This window comes from Hypanus sabinus, unplaced genomic scaffold (genome assembly GCF_030144855.1).
Source record: "Hypanus sabinus isolate sHypSab1 unplaced genomic scaffold, sHypSab1.hap1 scaffold_885, whole genome shotgun sequence".
In the NCBI taxonomy this organism is placed as follows: domain Eukaryota; kingdom Metazoa; phylum Chordata; class Chondrichthyes; order Myliobatiformes; family Dasyatidae; genus Hypanus; species Hypanus sabinus.
The window spans coordinates 45,132-68,850 of NW_026781738.1; the positions used below are offsets into that span (position 1 = coordinate 45,132).

Below are 23,719 nucleotides of genomic sequence, written 5' to 3' on the forward strand. Positions count from 1 at the left end.
ACTCTGTCACTAATATCCGAGACTCCATCTAACTCTATCACCAATCTCTGAGACTCCATCGAACTCTGTCACCAATCTCCGAGACACCATCGAACTCTATCACCAATCTCTGAGACTCCATCTAACTCTATCACCAATCTCCGAGCCTCATCCTAACTCTATCACCAATCTCTGAGACTCCATCGAAGTCTGTCACCAATCTCCGAGACTCCATCGAACTCTGTCACCAATCTCTGAGACTCCATCTAACTCTATCACCAATCTCCGAGACTCCATCTAACTCTGTCACCAATCTCTGAGACTCCATCTAACTCTATCACCAATCTCCGAGACTCCATCTAACTCTATCACCAATCTCCGAGAGTCCATCTAACTCTGTCACCAATCTCTGAGACTCCATCGAACTCTGTCACCAATCTCTGAGACTCCATCTAACTCTATCACCAATCTCCGATACTCCATCTAACTCTATCACCAATCTCCGATACTCCATCTAACTCTGTCACCAATCTCTGAGACTCCATCTAACTCTATCACCAATCACTGAGACTCCATCTAACTCTGTCACCAATCTCCGATACTCCATCTAACTCTATCACCAATCTCTGAGACTCCATCTAACTCTATCACCAATCTCTGTGACTCCATCTAACTCTGTCACCAATCTCCGATTCTCCATCTAACTCTGTCACCAATCTCTGAGACTCCATCTAACTCTATCACCAATCTCTGTGACTCCATCTAACTCTGTCACCAATCTCCGATTCTCCATCTAACTCTGTCACCAATCTCTGAGACTCCATCTAACTCTATCACCAATCTCCGAGACTCAATATAACTCTATCACCAATCTCCGAGACTCCATCTAACTCTATCACCAGTCTCCGAGACACCATCTAACTCTGTCACCAATCTCCGAGGCTCCATCTAACTCTGTCACCAATCTCCGAGACTCCATCTAACTGTGTCACCAATCTCCGAGACTCCAGCTGACTTCATCCACCAATCTCTGAGTCTCCATCTAACTGTCACCAATCTCCGAGACTCCATCTAACTCTATCACTAATCTCCGAGACTCCATCTAACTCTGTCACTAATATCCGAGACTCCATCTAACTCTATCACCAATCTCTGAGACTCCATCGAACTCTGTCACCAATCTCCGAGACACCATCGAACTCTATCACCAATCTCTGAGACTCCATCTAACTCTATCACCAATCTCCGAGCCTCATCCTAACTCTATCACCAATCTCTGAGACTCCATCGAAGTCTGTCACCAATCTCCGAGACTCCATCGAACTCCGTCACCAATCTCCGAGCCTCCATCTAACTCTATCACCAAACTCCGATACTCCATCTAACTCTATCACCAATCTCCGAGACTCCATCTAACTCTGTCACCAATCTCTGAGACTCCATCTAACTCTATCACCAATCTCTGAGACTCCATCTAACTCTGTCACCAATCTCCGATACTCCATCTAACTCTATCACCAATCTCTGAGACTCCATCTAACTCTATCACCAATCTCTGAGACTCCATCTAACTCTATCACCAATCTCCGAGACTCCATCTATCTGTCACCAATCTCTGAGACTCCATCTAACTCTATCACCAATCTCCGAGTCTCCATCTATCTCTGTCACCAATCTCTGAGACTCCATCGAACTCTGTCACAAATCTCTGAGACTCCATCTAACTCTGTCACCAATCTCCGAGAAGCCATCTAACTCTATACCCAATCTCCGAGACTCCATCTAACTCTGTCACCAATCTCCGAGACTCCATCTAACTCTATCACCAATCTCCGAGACTCCATCTAACTGTATCACCAATCTCCGAGCCTCCATCTAACTCTATCACCATTCTCCGAGACTCCATCGAACTCTATCACCAATCTCTGAGACTCCATCTAACTCTATCACCAATCTCCGAAACTCCTTCTAACTCTGTCACGAATCTCTGAGACTCCATCTAACTCTATGACCAATCTCTGAGACTCCATCTAACTCTGTCACCAATCTCTGAGACTCCATCTAACTCTATCACCAATCTCCGAGTCTCCATCTAACTCTGTCACCAATCTCTGAGACTCCATTGAACTCTGTCACCAATCTCTGAGACTCCATCTAACTCTGTCACCAATCTCCGAGACGCCATCTAACTCTATCACCAATCTCCGAGACTCCATCTAACTCTGTCACCAATCTCCGAGACTCCATCTAACTGTGTCACCAATCTCCGAGACTCCATCTAACTCTGTCACCAATCTCTGAGACTCCATCTAACTCTATCAGCAATCTCTGAGACTCCATCGAACTCTGTCACCAATCTCCGAGTCTCCATCGAACTCTATCACCAATCTCTGAGACTCCATCTAACTCTATCACCAATCTCCGAGCCTCATCCTAACTCTATCACCAATGTCTGAGACTCCATCGAACTCTGTCACCAATCTCCGAGACTCCATCGAACTCTATCACCAATCTCCGAGCCTCCATCTCACTCTATCACCAAACTCCGATACTCCATCTAACTCTATCACCAATCTCCGATACGCCATCTAACTCTGTCACCAATCTCTGAGACTCCATCTAACTCTATCACCAATCACTGAGACTCCATCTAACTCTATCACCAATCTCCGAGACTCCATCTATCTGTCACCAATCTCTGAGACTCCATCTAACTCTATCACCAATCTCCGAGTCTCCATCTATCTCTGTCACCAATCTCTGAGACTCCATCGAACTCTGTCACCAATCTCTGAGACTCCATCTAACTCTGTCACCAATCTCCGAGAAGCCATCTAACTCTATACCCAATCTCCGAGACTCCATCTAACTCTATCACCAATCACTGAGACTCCATCTAACTCTGTCACCAATCTCCCATACTCCATCTAACTCTATCACCAATCTCTGAGACTCCATCTAACTCTGTCACCAATCTCCGATTCTCCATCTAACTCTATCACCAATCTCTGAGACTCCATCTAACTCTATCACCAATCTCCGAGACTGCATCTAACTCTGTCACCAATCTCTGAGACTCCATCGAACTCTGTCACCAATCTCTGAGACTCCATCTAACTCTATCACCAATCTCCGAGACTCCATCTAACTCTGTCACCAATCTCTGAGACTCCATCTAACTCTATCACCAATCTCCGAGACTCCATCTAACTCTATCACCAATCTCCGAGAGTCCATCTAACTCTGTCACCAATCTCTGAGACTCCATCGAACTCTGTCACCAATCTCTGAGACTCCATCTAACTCTAACACCAATCTCCTAGACTCCATCTAACTCTGTCACCAATCTCCGAGACTCCATCGAACTCTATCACCAATCTCTGAGACTCCATCTAACTCTATCACCAATCTCCGAGCCTCCATCTAACTGTCACCAATGTCTGAGACTCCATCTAACTCTATCACCAGTCTCCGAGACACCATCTAACTCTGTCACCAATCTCCGAGGCTCCATCTAACTCTGTCACCAATCTCCGAGACTCCAGCTAACTGTGTCACCAATCTCCGAGACTCCAGCTGACTTCATCCACCAATCTCTGAGTCTCCATCTAACTGTCACCAATCTCCGAGACTCCATCTAACTCTATCACTAATCTCCGAGACTCCATCTAACTCTGTCACTAATATCCGAGACTCCATCTAACTCTATCACCAATCTCTGAGACTCCATCGAACTCTGTCACCAATCTCCGAGACACCATCGAACTCTATCACCAATCTCTGAGACTCCATCTAACTCTATCACCAATCTCCGAGCCTCATCCTAACTCTATCACCAATCTCTGAGACTCCATCGAAGTCTGTCACCAATCTCCGAGACTCCATCGAACTCCGTCACCAATCTCCGAGCCTCCATCTAACTCTATCACCAAACTCCGATACTCCATCTAACTCTATCACCAATCTCCGAGACTCCATCTAACTCTGTCACCAATCTCTGAGACTCCATCTAACTCTATCACCAATCTCTGAGACTCCATCTAACTCTGTCACCAATCTCCGATACTCCATCTAACTCTATCACCAATCTCTGAGACTCCATCTAACTCTATCACCAATCTCTGAGACTCCATCTAACTCTATCACCAATCTCCGAGACTCCATCTATCTGTCACCAATCTCTGAGACTCCATCTAACTCTATCACCAATCTCCGAGTCTCCATCTCTGTCACCAATCTCTGAGACTCCATCGAACTCTGTCACCAATCTCTGAGACTCCATCTAACTCTGTCACCAATCTCCGAGAAGCCATCTAACTCTATACCCAATCTCCGAGACTCCATCTAACTCTGTCACCAATCTCCGAGACTCCATCTAACTCTATCACCAATCTCCGAGACTCCATCTAACTGTATCACCAATCTCCGAGCCTCCATCTAACTCTATCACCATTCTCCGAGACTCCATCGAACTCTATCACCAATCTCTGAGACTCCATCTAACTCTATCACCAATCTCCGAAACTCCTTCTAACTCTGTCACGAATCTCTGAGACTCCATCTAACTCTATGACCAATCTCTGAGACTCCATCTATCTCTGTCACCAATCTCTGAGACTCCATCTAACTCTATCACCAATCTCCGAGTCTCCATCTAACTCTGTCACCAATCTCTGAGACTCCATTGAACTCTGTCACCAATCTCTGAGACTCCATCTAACTCTGTCACCAATCTCCGAGACGCCATCTAACTCTATCACCAATCTCCGAGACTCCATCTAACTGTCACCAATCTCCGAGACTCCATCTAACTGTGTCACCAATCTCCGATACTCCATCTAACTCTGTCACCAATCTCTGAGACTCCATCTAACTCTATCAGCAATCTCTGAGACTCCATCGAACTCTGTCACCAATCTCCGAGTCTCCATCGAACTCTATCACCAATCTCTGAGACTCCATCTAACTCTATCACCAATCTCCGAGCCTCATCCTAACTCTATCACCAATGTCTGAGACTCCATCGAACTCTGTCACCAATCTCCGAGACTCCATCGAACTCTATCACCAATCTCCGAGCCTCCATCTCACTCTATCACCAAACTCCGATACTCCATCTAACTCTATCACCAATCTCCGATACGCCATCTAACTCTGTCACCAATCTCTGAGACTCCATCTAACTCTATCACCAATCACTGAGACTCCATCTAACTCTGTCACCAATCTCCGATTCTCCATCTAACTCTATCACCAATCTCCGAGACTCAATATAAATCTATCACCAATCTCCGGGACTCCATCTAACTCTATCACCAATCTCCGATACTCCATCTAATTCTGTCAGCAATCTCTGAGACTCCATCTAACTCTATCACCAATCACTGAGACTCCATCTAACTCTGTCACCAATCTCCCATACTCCATCTAACTCTATCACCAATCTCTGAGACTCCATCTAACTCTGTCACCAATCTCCGATTCTCCATCTAACTCTATCACCAATCTCTGAGACTCCATCTAACTCTATCACCAATCTCCGAGACTGCATCTAACTCTGTCACCAATCTCTGAGACTCCATCGAACTCTGTCACCAATCTCCGAGACTCCATCTAACTCTGTCACCAATCTCTGAGACTCCATCTAACTCTATCACCAATCTCCGAGACTCCATCTAACTCTATCACCAATCTCCGAGAGTCCATCTAACTCTGTCACCAATCTCTGAGACTCCATCGAACTCTGTCACCAATCTCTGAGACTCCATCTAACTCTATCACCAATCTCCTAGACTCCATCTAACTCTGTCACCAATCTCCGAGACTCCATCGAACTCTATCACCAATCTCTGAGACTCCATCTAACTCTATCACCAATCTCCGAGCCTCCATCTAACTGTCACCAATGTCTGAGACTCCATCTAACTCTATCAGCAATCTCCGAGACTCCAGCTGACTTCATCCACTAATCTCCGAGACTCCAGCTAACTCTATCAACAATCTCCGAGACTCCATCTAACTCTCACCAATCTCTGAGACTCCATCTAACTCTATCACCAATCTCCGAGACTCCATCTAACTCTGTCACCAATCTCCGAGACTCCACCTAACACTTTCACCAATCTCCGAGACTCCATCTAACTCTATCACCAATATCTGAGACTCCATCTAACTCTATCAGCAATCTCCGAGACTCCATCTAACTCTGTCACCAATCTCCGAGACTCCAGCTAACTCTGTCACCAATCTCTGAGACTCCATCTAACTCTGTCACCAATCTCCGAGACTCCATCTGACTCTGTCAACATTCTCTGAGACTCCATCGAACTCTCCCACCAATCTCTGAGACTCCATCTAACTCTATCACCAATCTCCGAGACTCCATCTCACTCTGTCACCAATCTCTGAGACTCCATCTAACTCTATCACCAATCTCCGAGACTCCATCTAACTGTCACCAATCTCTGAGACTCCATCTAACTCTATCACCAATCTCCGAGTCTCCATCTAACTCTATCACCAAACTCTGAGACTCCATCTAACACTATCACCAATCTGAGACTCCATCGAACTCTGTCACCAATCTCTGAGACTCCATCTAACTCTATCACCAATCTCCTAGACTCCATCTAACTCTGTCACCAATCTCTGAGATTCCATCTAACTCTATCATCAATCTCCGAGCCTCCATCTAACTGTCACCAATGTCTGAGACTCCATCTAACTCTGTCACCAATCTCCGAGACTCCATCTAACTCTATCACCAATCTCTGAGACTCCATCTAACTGTCACCAATCTCTGAGACTCCATCTAACTCTATCACCAATCTCCGAGACTCCATCTAACTCTGTCACCAATCTCCGAGACTCCACCTAACTCTATCACCAATCTCCGAGCCTCCATCTAACTGTCACCGATCTCCGAGATTCCAGCTAACTTCATTCACCAATCCCCGAGACTCCATCTAACTCTATCACCAATCTCTGAGACTCCATCTAACTCTATCACTAATCTCCGAGTCTCCATCTAACTCTGTCACCCATCTCTGAGACTCCATCGAACTCTGTCACCAATCTCTGAGACTCCATCTAACTCTATGACCAATCTCTGAGACTCCATCTAACTCTGTCACCAATCTCCGATACTCCATCTAACTCTGTCACCAATCTCCGATACTCCATCTAACTCTATCACCAATCTCTGAGACTCAATATAACTCTATCACCAATCTTCGAGACTCCATCTAACTCTGTCACCAATCTCCGAGACTCCATCTAACTGTCACCAATCTCTGAGACTCCATCTAACTCTATCACTAATCTCCGAGTCTCCATCTAACTCTGTCACCAATCTCCGAGACTCCATCTAACTGTCACCAATCTCTGAGACTCCATCTAACTCTATCACCAATCTCCGAGTCTCCATCTAACTCTATCACCAATCTCTGAGACTCCATCGAACTCTGTCACCAATCTCTGAGACTCCATCGAAATCTGTCACCAATCTCTGAGACTCCATCTAACTCTATCACCAATCTCCTAGACTCCATCTAACTCTATCACCAATCTCCGAGCCTCCATCTAACTGTCACCAATCTCTGAGACTCCATCTAACTCTATCACCAATCTCCGAGACTCCAGCTAACTCTATCACCAATCTCCGAGACTCCATCTAACTCTATCACCAATCTCTGTGACTCCATCTAACTGTCACCAATCTCCGAGACTCCATCTAACTCTATCACCAATCTCTGAGACTCCATCTAACTCTGTCACCAATCTCCGAGACTCCATCTAACTCTATCACCAATCTCTGAGACTCCATCGAACTCTGTCACCAATCTCTGAGACTCCATCTAACTCTATCACCAATCTCCGAGACTCCATCTAACTGTGTCACCAATCTCCGAGACTCCATCTAACTCTATCACCAATCTCTGAGACTCCATCGAACTCTGTCACCAATCTCTGAGACTCCATCTAACTCTATCACCAATCTCTGAGACTCCATCTAACTCTGTACCCAATCTCCGAGACTCCATCTAACTCTGTCACCAATCTCCGAGACTCCATCTAACTCTATCACCAATCTCCGAGACTCCATCTAACTGTGTCACCAATCTCCGAGACTCCATCTAACTCTATCACCAATCTCCGAGACTCCATCTAACTCTGTCACCAATCTCCGAGACTCCATCTAACTCTATCACCAATCTCTGAGACTCCATCTAACTCTATCACCAATCTCTGAGACTCCATCTAACTCTATCACCAATCTCCGAGACACCATCTAACTCTATCACCAATCTCTGAGACTCCATCTAACTGTCACCAATCTCTGAGACTCCATCTAACTCTATCACCAATCTCCGAGACTCCACCTAACTCTATCACCAATCTCCGAGACTCCATCTAACTGTCACCGATCTCCGAGACTCCAGCTAACTTCATTCACCAATCTCCGAGACTCCATCTAACTCTATCACCGATCTCTGAGACTCCATCTACGTCTATCACTAATCTCCGAGTCTCCATCTAACTCTGTCACCAATCTCTGAGACTCCATCGAACTCTGTCACCAATCTCCGAGACTCCATCTAACTCTATCACCGAGCTCTGAGACTCCATCTACGTCTATCACTAATCTCCGAGTCTCCATCTAACTCTGTCACCAATCTCTGAGACTCCATCGAACTCTGTCACCAATCTCTGAGACTCCATCTAACTCTATCACCAATCTCTGAGACTCCATCTAACTCTGTCACCAATCTCCGATACTCCATCTAACTCTGTCACCAATCTCCGATACTCCATCTAACTCTATCACCAATCTCTGAGACTCAATATAACTCTATCACCAATCTCCGAGACTCCATCTGACTCTGTCACCAATCTCCGAGACTCCATCTAACTGTCACCAATCTCTGAGACTCCATCTAACTCTGTCACCAATCTCCGATACTCCATCTAACTCTATCACCAATCTCTGAGACTCAATATAACTCTATCACCAATCTCCGAGACTCCATCTAACTCTGTCACCAATCTCCGAGACTCCATCTAACTGTCACCAATCTCTGAGACTCCATCTAACTCTATCACTAATCTCCGAGTCTCCATCTAACTCTGTCACCAATCTCCGAGATTCCATCTAACTGTCACCAATCTCTGAGACTCCATCTAACTCTAACACCAATCTCCGAGTCTCCATCTAACTCTATCACCAATCTCTGAGACTCCATCGAACTCTGTCACCAATCTCTGAGACTCCATCGAAATCTGTCACCAATCTCTGAGACTCCATCTAACTCTATCACCAATCTCCTAGACTCCATCTAACTCTATCACCAATCTCCGAGCCTCCATCTAACTGTCACCAATCTCTGAGAGTCCATCTAACTCTATCAGCAATCTCCGAGAATGAATCTAACTCTAACAGCAATCTCCGATACTCCATCTAACTCTGTCACCAATCTCTGAGACTCCATCTAACTCTATCACCAATCTCCGAGACTCCATCTAACTCTATCACCAATCTCTGTGACTCCATCTAACTGTCACCAATCTCCGAGACTCCATCTAACTCTATCACGAATCTCTGAGACTCCATCTAACTCTGTCACCAATCTCCGAGACTCCATCTAACTCTATCACCAATCTCTGAGACTCCATCGAACTCTGTCACCAATCTCTGAGACTCCATCTAACTCTGTCACCAATCTCCGAGAAGCCATCTAACTCTGTACCCAATCTCCGAGACTCCATCTAACTCTGTCACCAATCTCCGAGACTCCATCTAACTCTATCACCAATCTCCGAGACTCCATCTAACTGTGTCACCAATCTCCGAGACTCCATCTAACTCTATCACCAATCTCTGAAACTCCATCTAACTCTATCACCAATCTCTGAGACTCCATCTAACTCTGTTACCAATCTCCGAGACTCCAGCTAACTCTGTCACCAATCTCTGAGACTCCATCTAACTGTCACCAATCTCCGAGACTCCATCTAACTCTGTCTCCAATCTCCGAGACTCCACCTAACTCTATCACCAATCTCCGAGCCTCATCCTAACTGTCACCAATCTCCGAGACTCCATCTAACTCTGTCTCCAATCTCCGAGACTCCATCTAACTCTATCACCAATCTCCGAGACTCCATCTGACTCGGTCACCAATCTCCGAGACTCCATCTAACTGTCACCAATCTCTGAGACTCCATTGAACTCTGTCACCAATCTCTGAGACTCCATCTAACTCTATCACCAATCTCTGAGACTCCATCTAACTCTGTCACTAATCTCCGATACTCCATCTAACTCTATCACCAATCTCTGAGACTCCATCTAACTCTGTCACCAATCTCGAATACTCCATCTAACTCTATCACCAATCTCTGAGACTCCATCTAACTCTATCACCAATCTCCGAGACTCAATATAACTCTATCACCAATTTCCGAGACTCCATCTAACTCTGTCACCAATCTCCGATACTCCATCTAACTCTATCACCAATCTCTGAGACTCCATCTAACTCTGTCACCAATCTCTGATACTGCATCTAACTCTATCCCCAATCTCCGAGACTCCATCTAACTCTATCACCAATCTCCGAGACTCCATCTAACTCTGTCACCAATCTCTGAGACTCCATCTAACTCTATCACCAATCTCCGAGACTCCATCTAACTGTCACCAATTTCTGAGACTCCATGTAACTCTATCACCAATCTCCGAGTCTCCATCTAACTCTGTCACCAATCTCCGAGACTCCATCTAACTCTATCACCAATCTCTGAGACTCCATCTAACTCTGTCACCAATCTCCTATACCCCATCTAACTCTATCACCAATCTCTGAGACTCCATCTAACTCTATCACCAATCTCCGAGACTCCATCTAACTGTCACCAATCTCTGAGACTCCATCTAACTCTATCACCAATCTCCGAGTCTCCATCTATCTCTGTCACCAATCTCTGAGACTCCATCTAACTCTGTCACCAATCTCCGTGAAGCCAGCTAACTCTGTACCCAATCTCCGAGACTCCATCTAACTCTGTCACCAATCTCCGAGACTCCATCTAACTCTATCACCAATCTCCGAGTCTCCATCTAACTCTGTCACCAATCTCTGAGACTCCATCGAACTCTGTCACCAATCTCTACGACTCCATCTAACTCTATAACCAATCTCCGAGACACCATCTAACTCTATCACCAATCTCCGAGACTCCATCTAACTCTGTCACCAATCTCTGAGACTCCATCTAACTCTGTCACCAATCTCCGAGACTCCATCTAACTCTATCACCAATCTCCGAGTCTCCATTAACTCTGTCACCAATCTCTGAGACTCCATCGAACTCTGTCACCAATCTCTACGACTCCATCTAACTCTATAACCAATCTCCGAGACACCATCTAACTCTATCACCAATCTCCGAGACTCCATCTAACTCTGTCACCAATCTCTGAGACTCCATCTAACTCTATCACCAATCTCCGAGACTCCATCTAACTCTGTCACCAATCTCTGAGACTCCATCTAACTCTATCACCAATCTCCGAAACTCCATCTAACTCTGTCACCAATCTCTGAGACTCCATCTAACTCTATCACCAATCTGTGAGACTCCATCTAACTCTGTCACCAATCTCCGATACTCCATCTAACTCTATCACCAATCTCTGAGACTCCATCTAACTCTATCACCAATCTCCGAGACTCCATCTAACTGTCACCAATCTCTGAGACTCCATCTAACTCTATCACCAATCTCCGAGTCTCCATCTATCTCTGTCACCAATCTCTGAGACTCCATCGAACTCTGTCACCAATCTCTGAGACTCCATCTAACTCTGTCACCAATCTCCGAGAAGCCACCTAACTCTGTACCCAATCTCCGAGACTCCATCTAACTCTATCACCAATCTCCGAGACTCCATCTAACTGTGTCACCAATCTCCGAGACTCCATCTAACTCTATCTCCAATCTCTGAGACTCCATCTAACTCTGTCACCAATCTCTGAGACTCCATCTAACTCTATCACCAATCTCCGAGCCTCCATCTAACTCTATCACCATTCTCCGAGACTCCATCGAACTCTATCACCAATCTCCGAAACTCCATCTAACTCTGTCACCAATCTCTGAGACTCCATCTAACTCTATGACCAATCTCTGAGACTCCATCTAACTCTATCACCAATCTCTGAGACTCCAACTAACTCTGTCACCAATCTCCGAGTCTCCATCTAACTCTGTCACCAATCTCTGAGACTCCATCGAACTCTATCACCAATCTCCGAGACTCCATCTAACTCTGTCACCAATCTCTGAGACTCCATCTAACTCTATCACCAATCTCCGAGACTCCATCTAACTCTATCACCAATCTCCGAGACTCCATCTAACTCTATCAGCAATCTCCGAAACTCCATCTAACTCTATCAGCAATCTCTGAGACTCCATCGAACTCTGTCACCAATCTCCGATACTCCATCTAACTCTGTCACCAATCTCCGAGACTCCATCTAACTCTATCACCAATCTCTGAGACTCAATATAACTCTATCACCAATCTCCGAGACTCCATCTAACTCTGTCACCAATCTCCGAGACTCCATCTAACTGTCACCAATCTCTGAGACTCCATCTAACTCTATCACTAATCTCCGAGTCTCCATCTAACCCTATCACCAATCTCTGAGACTCCATCTAACTGTCACCAATCTTTGAGACTCCATCTAACTCTATCACTAATCTCCGAGTCTCCATCTAACTCTGTCACCAATCTCTGAGACTCCATCGAACTCTGTCACCAATCTCTGAGACTCCATCTAACTCTGTCACCAATCTCCGAGTCTCCATCTAACTCTGTCACCAATCTCTGAGACTCCATCGAACTCTATCACCAATCTCCGAGACTCCATCTAACTCTGTCACCAATCTCTGAGACTCCTTCTAACTCTATCACCAATCTCCGAGACGCCATCTAACTCTATCACCAATCTCCGAGACTCCATCTAACTCTATCAGCAATCTCCGAAACTCCATCTAACTCTGTCACCAAACTCCGAGACTCCATCAAACTCTGTCACCAATCTCTGAGACTCCATCTAACTCTATCACCAATCTCCGAGACTCCATCTAACTCTATCACCAATATCCGAGACTCCATCTAACTCTATCACCAATCTCTGAGACTCCATCTAACTGTCACCAATCTCTGAGACTCCATCTAACTCTATCACCAATCTCCGATACTCCATCTAACTCTATCACCAATCTCTGAGACTCCATCGAACTCTGTCACCAATCTCCGAGACTCCATCGAACTCTATCACCAATCTCTGAGACTCCATCTAACTCTATCACCAATCTCCGAGCCTCATCCTAACTCTATCACCAATCTCTGAGACTCCATCGAACTCTGTCACCAATCTCCGAGACTCCATCGAACTCTATCACCAATCTCCGAGCCTCCATCTAACTCTATCACCAAACTCCGATACTCCATCTAACTCTATCACCAATCTCCGAGCCTCCATCTAACTCTGTCACCAATCTCCGAGACTCCAGCTAACTCTATCACCAATCTCCGAGACTCCATCTAACTCTGTCACCAATCTCCGAGCCTCCATCTAACTCTAGCACCAATCTCTGAGACTCCATCTAACTCTGTCACCAATCTCTGAGACTCCATCGAACTCTGTCACCAATCTCCGAGACTCCAGCTAACTTCATTCACCAATCTCTGAGACTCCATCTAACTCTATCACCAATCTCCGAGACTCCATCTAACTCTATCAGCAATCACCGTAACTCCATCTAACTCTATCACCAATCTCCGAGACTCCATCTAACTCTGTCACCAATCTCTGAGACTCCATCTAACTCTATCACCAATCTCCGAGACTCCATCTAACTCTGTCACCAATCTCTGAGACTCCATCTAACTCTATCACCAATCTCTGAGACTCCATCTAACTCTGTCACCAATCTCCGATACTCCATCTAACTCTATCACCAATCTCTGAGACTCCATCTAACTCTATCACCAATCTCCGAGACTCCATCTAACTGTCACCAATCTCTGAGACTTCATCTAACTCTGTCACCAATCTCCGAGAAGCCATCTAACTCTATACCCAATCTCCGAGACTCCATCTAACTGTGTCACCAATCTCCGAGACTCCATCTAACTCTATCACCAATCTCTGAGACTCTATCTAACTCTATCAGCGATCTCTGAGACTCCATCTAATTCTATCACCAATCTCCGAGCCTCCATCTAACTCTATCACCATTCTCCGAGACTCCATCGAACTCTATCACCAATCTCCGAGCCTCCATCTAACTCTACCACCAATCTCCGAGACTCCAGCTAACTCTATCACCAATCTCCGAGACTCCATCTAACTCTGTCACCAATCTCCGAGACTCCATCTAACTCTATCACCAATCTCCGAGCCTCCATCTAACTCTATCACCAATCTCTGAGACTCCATCTAACTCTGTCACCAATCTCTGAGACTCCATCGAACTCTGTCACCAATCTCCGAGACTCCATCTAACTGTATCACCAATCATCGAGACTCCATCTAACTCTGTCACCAATCTCCGAGACTCCATCTAACTGTATCACCAATCTCCGAGACTCCATCTAACTCTGTCACCAATCTCCGAGACTCCATCGAACTCTGTCACCAATCTCCGAGACTCCATCTTACTCTATCAACAATCTCTGAGACTCTATTTATCTCCCATCCACCCGTCTCTGAGATTCCATCTAATTCCTTGCTAGAGGTTCTGTTGAGCTCCATCTACTCCATTCCAGCTCTCTCTGATGCTCTATTGCAACATTGCTCTCTAGCTGTCATCCTGACCCTGTTTCATCATCTCCGGGACCCCACCTAGCTGCCTTGCTGCTGTCTTTGGGATCCTGTCTCCCCGACTCTGAGATCCCGTCTCACCACTACTCTCTGTTTTCCCATTTCTGGGAGTGTCTCTCATTGGTTTAGGAGACTGTGTCTCAGACATTATTTTTAAAGAAAGCGTGTAACAGTCCCTTCCAGCCCAACGAGGAACGCCACCCAGCCACCCACCAACTGAACCCCAGCCTAATGACGGAACAATTCACCTACTAACCCATATCCCTGGTCTGTGGGAGGAAACTGGAGCAGCCGGAGGAAATCCAAGTGTTCATGGGGAAAACGTTCAGACTCCTTACAGATGATGCCGGAATTGAACTTCGAACTCCAACACCCAAGTTATAATTACATTGCGCCAATCACTATGTTACCACGGCATTCCGTCTCCCAAAGCCTGTCTCCAGTCCCGAGGACCACGTCTAGCCGTCTCTGGAACCCCATCTTCCTGTCTCCAGGACCATATCTAGCCATCTCTGGAACCCCATCTTCCTGTCTCCAGGACCATGTCTAGCCGTTTCTGGAGCTCAGTTTAGCCAAATCTCCCCATCTGTGACTCTGTTGCCAGCCCCCACACTGACCCCTCCCTGGCTCCGTGTGTCCTGCAGGTGTGGCTTGGGGAGAGAGGATGGCCGCCCGCTGGCCATGGAGTTGGATCGGGACCACCATGCCGTGTACCTGGGCTTCAGCGGCTGTTTGCTCCGGGCCCCCCTCAGTCGCTGTAACAGCCACAGTCACTGCCGCAGGTGAGAGGGTGGGGCAGGCAGGACCCACGCTGGACCTAACATTCCTCCCCTATTCCCTCTCCTACACCCTGAAACCCACTGCAATCCCATCCCATCCCTTCCCTCCCCACAAACCCTCTCTCCCTCCTGCACCCTATACCCTCTCTCTGCCTCACACCTCCTCCCTTCCCTCTTCCCTGTGTCTGCTGGGAGGGAGAGGAGCTGCACCCTCTGTGGGTGGGGGAGAGGCACCCCTGTTGTTGGTGGTGGGGATGCCATGTTGGTGGAGGGAGTGGATTGAAGGGAGGATGGGCTTTGAGTTTGGGGGGGCGAGTACTGTTGATTGCAGAAGGAAGAGGTGGTAGGGGGAGGATGGGAGAGGTTTGGGAGAGGGGGTGACACTGTTGGCGGGCGAAGGGTGCAGGGGTGATTGAGGGGGGAATGCCCCTGTTAGTGGCCAAGGGAAGCCCTTATTCCCCTCCCTCTCCCATGGATATCTGCACCTTCAGCTGTCTGCACCCCAGCTCTGGCACCCTGTCCTTTAAGATCGGTGACCCAGGTTTGCATCATCCAGGGATCGGGGCCTTTCATCAAAATTCAGAAATAATGAAAAAGTATACTGAGGAGTTTTCTCATTTGTGGTCATTACATTCACCAGTGTAGACACGTTTCTTAAAACTACTGCACGTAACCCCCCGAGGTCTTCCCACCCAACTCTGCCCCTCCACTTGTGAGGGACCAGACTGTCTTTCTGCCCCACCTTCCCCCTGTGTCCCTCAGCACGGACACAGCTCAGGACAGGCCCTTCCAGCTCAGCATCCCCCGGGGAAGGACGCGTTCCACGGGAAGGGAATGCTGACGCTGGGACTGAACTCTGAACTCTGGCGACCCAAGCTGTAAAGGTGTCTCAGAGGCTACTACACTGTACTGTGCTGGTCAGCAGCGTTCCTCGACGGACATCTCGATGTGTCGTGATGTCTGGCTCGGTGGGAACTGTCCCTGGATCAGAGGGCCCTCTGTTAGGTTGCAGCTGGGGGTGAATGGAGACACACCCTTCCTTCTGTCACAGTAACCATCTCTTCCCCAAGGCAGCACGTATAGGGGGTGCTGTGTTGACCGTATGGGAAAGGCTAGACTGGGAGGGCCTCTCTCTCCACCAGGTCAGGGCCTAGGACGGCCGAAGTATGCACGCAGAATGATTTGCTGGTCTCCACCGCGAGCTGGGGCTGTCCGCCTCTCGGGGTCTGGGCTCCCACTCATACTGAGCACTTCTCTTCTCTTCCAGAGCTTGCTTGGCCGCCAGGGACCCGTACTGTGGCTGGCTGAAGGTGGGACACTGTGGAACTCTATACCCCGGGACCAGGTCAGTGGGAGGGCAGCCTCTCCGCATTGGACACCGCACTGCCATTTTGTCTAGCTCGTGTGGGTGGCCCACACACCCTGTTGGGGTGGGGTGGTTCAGCATTCTGCTGGGAGAATTGCCTGCCTCACACACTGGGCTTACCATTCTATCTGACATCTACCCCTATCATTGCTGTGGTCGGCCATTTTGTGAAGGTCCTGTGACATGCACATGTCAGCCATTTTGTGAATATCTCCCGCTGCCTGCGCTTGCCATTTGCTGGCCATTTTGTGAAGGTCACTCTCCACCTGAGAGGTCAACATTCAGCTATTTTGTGAAAGGTTACCTGCTATCTGTTAGCCAGTACTTGAAGGTCCCTTACTGCCTGTTGTGTCAATTTCGTGAGGGTCTCCTACCACTCATGGCGTCCATCAGATCGCCCATTTTGAGTGGGGCGGCTGCTGCCAGGTTGGCCATGTTGAGTGGACCGGGGTGACAGGAGTGCTGCCCCCAACCCATCTACCCCCACCCCACCAGCTCTACCACCCCAAATGTCAGACATCCCCCTCATTCACGGACTTGTCTCTTGACAGGAGCGGCTTTGAACAGGATGTGGAGCGTGGGCATCTTTGGGACAAGGAGCAGTGTGGAGGTGAGTGTAGCTACCCCTGGCTTATACAATTGGGGCAACAATGCCAGGAGCAGGGTTGGGGTTCTGACAACCAAAGCAACAAACCTCCACCTCACCCTGTGGTCCTCAAACCCCTCCCACCTCTGACCCCCTCCTCACTGTCCTGATCTTCCGAGTTTCAGAATGAGATTGAGATTCATCTATCACATGTATCAAAATGCAAACAGTGAAACCTGCCATTTATGTTCCACAATAACTCAACCTGACGTACTGGGGCCTGCCCGCAAATGTCACCAACTTAGCATACCCACAGTGCCTAGCAGAACCATAGAACACTACAGCACAGTACAGGCCCTTCAGCCCTCCATGTTGTGCCGACCCATATAATCCTTAAAAAAAAAGTACTAAACCCACACTACCCCACAGCCCTCCATTTTTCTTTCAACTATGTGCCTGTCCAAATACCCCTAATGTTTTAGCCTCCACCACCATCCCTAGTAAGTCATTCCAGGCACTCACAACCCTCTGTGTAAAAAAACTTACCCCTGATGTCTCCCCTAAGCTTCCCTCCCATAACTTTGTACCTGTGCCCTCTGGTGTTTGCTATTGGTGCCCTGGGAAACAGGTACTGACTATCCACCCTATCTATGTCTCTCATGATCTTGTAGACCTCTATCAAGTCCCCTCTCATTCTCCTACGCTCCAAAGAGAAAAGTCCCAGCTCTGCTAACCTTGCTTCATATGACTTGTTCTCCAAACCAGGCAACATCTTGGTAAATCTCCTCTGCACCCTCTCCATAGAAACATAGAACAACATAGAACACAACCAGAAACAAAACAACAACAGCAAAACAAGCCCGGTTTTTCCCTACACGGATAATCGTCCAACTCCAGGGCAGGCCTCTGGGCTTCCAATCTCCAGGTTACTAGTAATGCCTTTTACTTGGAGAGTGTCTCCGTTACACTCCTGACCAGTGCCTTGTAGGTGTGGGGGGGAGAGGCAATGTGGCAGATGTTGAGTGCCTGGATGGGGGAGAGATCTTATAGGGTGTCAGGAGATGAGTTTACTCACTGCAGGACCCCAGCCTCGGACCTGCTGTTGTGGCCCCAGGGTTTCTGTGGGCTGTCTGGCTGGGGTTCATGGTCTACCACACAAAGGGGCGGGGAGATGTATTGTCCAGTTGATATCACTGCCTGTGTCCCCTCTCACTCTCACTGTCTCCCTCTCCCCCCCCCCCCCCCATTATCCCACAGCCTCACCCCCTTCCATCCAAGATAGCCTACAGGACTCATCCTACGGTGAGTTTGCAAGACATTGCCCTACGCAGTTCGAGGGGAGGGGTTGCGTGCGGAGGGAAGGAGAGGTGATTGGTGAAGAGTGGGAGCAGGGTGACGGGGCAAATCCAGGTGGTGGTACTAAATTGCCAATTTGCAACCTGCTGGGTTTGGCGCGTGGGTGTGTGGGTGGCGGATGGGCGTGGTTGGAGGAGGGGTGATGGTGGCGGGTGCAGGAGAGCGGGAGGGGTCTGGAGAATGGTCTATTGCTCAGGGGCAATGTAGGACCCCGCTGGGACGGGTGGGCGGAGGAGTCTGGGGTAGGGGCAGGGCGAGGAGCCAGGCAGCCTTAGGAAACTGATGGGTCTCTTTTCTTCTCCTTTGCCCCCAGGGGTGGAGAGGGCGAAGGCCGGCAAGGCCGCTGGACACCGGGTCCACCTGAACCTGCTGGCAGCTGCTGCCGTCTCGGCCTTCCTGCTGGGGGCCCTCCTCTCGGCACTGGCCTCCTCCTGCTACTGGCGAAGGGCCGGCGAGGCGGAGATAATGGGCTCAGAGGGTGCCAAGGCCCACGTCGAGGCCTCCAGGATCTACGCCAGCCTGCTGGTCGACCGGGGAGGACGCGGCACCCACCCGGAGCTGACCTGCTTGCCCACCCCGGACGCTACGCCCGACCTCCCATCCCGGAACCTGAGGCCCTTGCGGGGCCGCTGGGACGCGCCCGCAGCTGGGACGGGGGGAGACCGGGACCCGCGGCTGACCGGCCTCACTGCCCACGGGCTTCCCTACATCCCCAGTGCCGTGGTGCTGCCGAACAATGCGCTGGGCCGCCAACCCTCGCCGGCACTGCCCGGCACCCTGGAGGAGGAGCAGAAGGAGAAGATCCGGGGGCCGATGTGGGACCCTCCGCCCCCGCCCTTGCCCCGCCGGCCGCCTGCCGAGGTGGTGGACGTTGGCACACTGGACTCACTCCTCCAGCGGCTCCACCAGATGAACCTAGAGGTCTTGGGCCCAGCAGGAGCTCAGGAGAAGGACCTTAGCCCCGTTGTCAGGGGTGACGAGGAGGAAGGAGAGGATGAGGACGAGGAGGACGAAGAGGAGGAGGAGGAGAAGGAGTGGAGAGGGCAGGCTGCCTACCACGCAGCCGCCACCCTGCCAAGAGACGGGTGTGCCCGTCAGGGACCGAGCCATGGGCGCGCTCTTTACACCTTCCCCAAGACCGGCCCTGAGCGGGACAGGAGCCGGTGTCGCAGTCGGTCCACCGCTCCTGAGCTCAGCTCCTCATACCAGTCCACCACCGAACTGCCCCCACCCGTGCCCCGTCACGGACCTCGGCGGGCTGAGACCCCGGAACCCTCGCCTCCCCTCTCACCACATTCGTAGCCCCTCCGGGGAGAGCAATTCCCCCAGGCCTCCAGCCCTGAAACGAGGTGAGGGGAGTGAGACTTCCTCCTCCCACCCTATCCCCTCTCCTCCACTCACCACCTTCCTTATTCCCTCTCCTCCCTCCACCCACTCCACCTAGCCACTTCCTCAGCCTCCCCCTCCCCTCACTTTCCCACCTAGCCTCTTCCCTCACTGACCCGAAATCTTTTACCCCTTCACTGCCTCCATCTTCTCCAGAATACCTTCCTTCCTCCTCCAACTCCACCTCCCCTGCCTCTCTCCCCCTCCACCACCATCCCCCACAGTCCTGAAACCACTCCCTCAGCAGGCCATGACCCTATGACCTTTGGACCTGGCCATCACTCTGGCACACAACTCGACACAACATCGGTGAGGAGACCCATCGGCTCTGAGGTCCAGGAGAGAGGGTGGGCCAGTGGCGGCCCTCCCCAGGGCCAGAGCCCCTACCGCTGAGCATCCGGGACCTGTCACTGTTGCTTTTGTGTAAATATGTTACAGGAATATGTCTTTTTTATTATTATTGTTAATGTTGTTGTTATTTAAAGAGAATTATTGTAGTTTTTTCTGATACCGTGGTCTCTCTGTCTGCTGGGGTGCTTGGAGACGAGATGGCCACCAGCCGAGGAAGGCACAGGTACTGAGAGAAAAAACTGGGGCCATCAGGAGGACTTGTCATAGAGTTACAAAGCACTACCACACAGTCACAGACATTCGTCTTATCTAGTTTATTCTGTACCTGAACCACAGACCCCCATTCCCTCCCCATCCATGTACTTAGTCCCATCGATCTGTACCCCAACTCAGACACCCATACCCCCACATCCATGTACCTAGTCCCATCGATCTGAAACCGGACACAGACCCCCGTACCCCCCCATCCGTGTACCTAGTCCCATCGATCTGTACCCGGACACAGACCCCCATAACCCCCCATCCGTGTACCTAGTCCCATCGATCTGTACCTGGACACAGACCCCCATACACCCCCATCCATGTACCTAGTCCTATCGATCTGTACCCGGACACAGACCCCCATACCCCCCCTTCCATGTATCTACTCCCATCGATCTGTACCCGGACACAGACCCCCATACCCCCCCACCCATGTACCTAGTCCCATCGATCTGTACCCGGACACAGACACCCATACACCCCATCCATGCACCTAGTCCCATCGATCGGTCCCCAGACACAGACCCCCATACACCCCCATCCGTGTACCTGGTCCCATCAATCTGTACCTGGACACAGACCCCCATAAACCCTATCCATGTACCTCGTCCCATCAATCTGTACCTGGACACAGAACCCCATACCCCACCATCCGTGTACCTAGTCCCATCGATCTGTACCCGGACACAGACCCCCATACTCCCCATCCATGTACCTAGTCCCATCGATCTGTACCCAGACACAGACCCCCATACACCCCCATCCGTGTACCTAGTCCCATCGATTTGTACCCAAAACACAGACCCCCATACACCCCATCCATGTACATGGTCCCATCGATCTGTACCCGGACACAGACCCCTATACCCCACCCCATCCATGTACCTAGTCCCATCGATCTGTACCCGGACTCAGACCCCCATACCCCCCCATCCATGTACCTAGTCCCATCAATCTGTACCCGGACTCAGACCCCCATACCCCCCATCCATGTACCTAGTCCCATCGATCTGTACCTGGACACAGACCCCCATACACCCCATCCATGTACCTAGTCCCATCGATCTGTACCCGGACACAGACCCCTATACCCCCCCCCCCCCATCCATGTACCTAGTCCCATCGATCTGTACCCGGACACAGACCCACATACCCCTCATCCATGTACCTGGTCCCATCGATCTGTACCCGGACACAGACCCCCCATACACCCCCATCCATGTACCTAGTCCCATCGATTTGTACCCAAACACAGACCCCCATACACCCCATCCATGTACATGGTCCCATCGATCTGTACCCGGACACAGACCCCTATACCCCACCCCATCCATGTACCTAGTCCCATCGATCTGTACCCGGACTCAGACCCCCATACCCCCCATCCATGTACCTAGTCCCATCAATCTGTACCCGGACTCAGACCCCCATACCCCCCATCCATATACCTAGTCCCATCGATCTGTACCTGGACACAGACCCCCATACACCCCATCCATGTACCTAGTCCCATCGATCTGTACCCGGACACAGACCCCTATACCCCCCCCCCCCATCCATGTACCTAGTCCCATCGATCTGTACCCGGACACAGACCCACATACCCCCCATCCATGTACCTGGTCCCATCGATCTGTACCCGGACACAGACCCCCATACACCCCCATCCATGTACCTAGTCCCATCGATCTGTACCCGGACACAGACCCCCATACCCCCCCATCCATGTACCTAGTCCCATCGATCTGTCCCCAGACACAGACCCCCATACCCCCCATCCATGTACCTAGTCCCATTGATCTGTACCCGGACACAGACCCCCATACCCCCCCATCCATGTACCTAGTCCCATCGATCTGTACCCGGACTCAGACCCCCATACCCCCCATCCATGTACCTAGTCCCATCGATCTGTACCTGGACACAGACCCCATACACCCCATCCATGTACCTAGTCCCATCGATCTGTACCCGGACACAGACCCCTATACCCTCCCCCCCATCCATGTACCTAGTCCCATCGATCTGTACCCGGACACAGACCCCCATACCCCCCATCCATGTACCTGGTCCCATCGATCTGTACCCGGAAACAGACCCCCATACCCCCCATCCATGTACCTAGTTCCATCAATCTGTACCCGGACACAGACCCCCATACCCCCCATCCACGTACCTAGTCCCATCGATCTGTCCCCAGACGCAGACCCCCATACCCCCCATCCATGTACCTAGTCCCATTGATCTGTACCCGGACACAGACCCCCATACCCCCCATCCATGTACCTAGTCCCATCGATCTGAAACCGGACACAGACCCCCGTACCCCCCCATCCGTGTACCTAGTACCATCGATCTGTACCCGGACACAGACCCCCATACCCCCCATCCATGTACCTAGTCCCATCAATCTGTACCCAAACACAGACCCCCATACCCCCCATCCATGTACCTGGTCCCATCGATCTGAAACCGGACAAAGACCCCCGTACCCCCCCATCCGTGTACCTAGACCCATCGATCTGTACCCGGACACAGACCCCCATACCCCCCCCATCCGTGTACCTAGTTCCATCAATCTGTACCCGGACACAGACCCCCATACACCCCCATCCATGTACCTAGTCCCATCGATCTGTACCCGGACACAGACCCCCATACCCCCCCCATCCATGTACCTAGTCCCATCGATCTGGTCCCCAGACACAGACCCCCATACCCCCCATCCATGTACCTAGTCCCATTGATCTGT

The 23,719-nt window shown here is 49.9% G+C and overlaps 1 protein-coding gene across 1 annotated transcript in view; it reads left to right on the forward strand.

Annotated features, from left to right (window-relative positions):
- LOC132390405 (semaphorin-6D-like) overlaps positions 1 to 20,846 on the forward strand; it is a gene marked incomplete at its 5' end in the record, with an annotated part of 45,250 nt that extends 24,404 nt beyond the window's left edge. The window contains 5 exon segments of the mRNA XM_059963014.1: positions 15,527 to 15,664; positions 16,929 to 17,006; positions 17,579 to 17,637; positions 18,871 to 18,915; positions 19,283 to 20,846. Of these exon segments, the coding sequence (XP_059818997.1) occupies positions 15,527 to 15,664; positions 16,929 to 17,006; positions 17,579 to 17,637; positions 18,871 to 18,915; positions 19,283 to 20,271 (1,309 nt within the window).
- Positions 20,847 to 23,719: the final 2,873 nt, after the last annotated feature.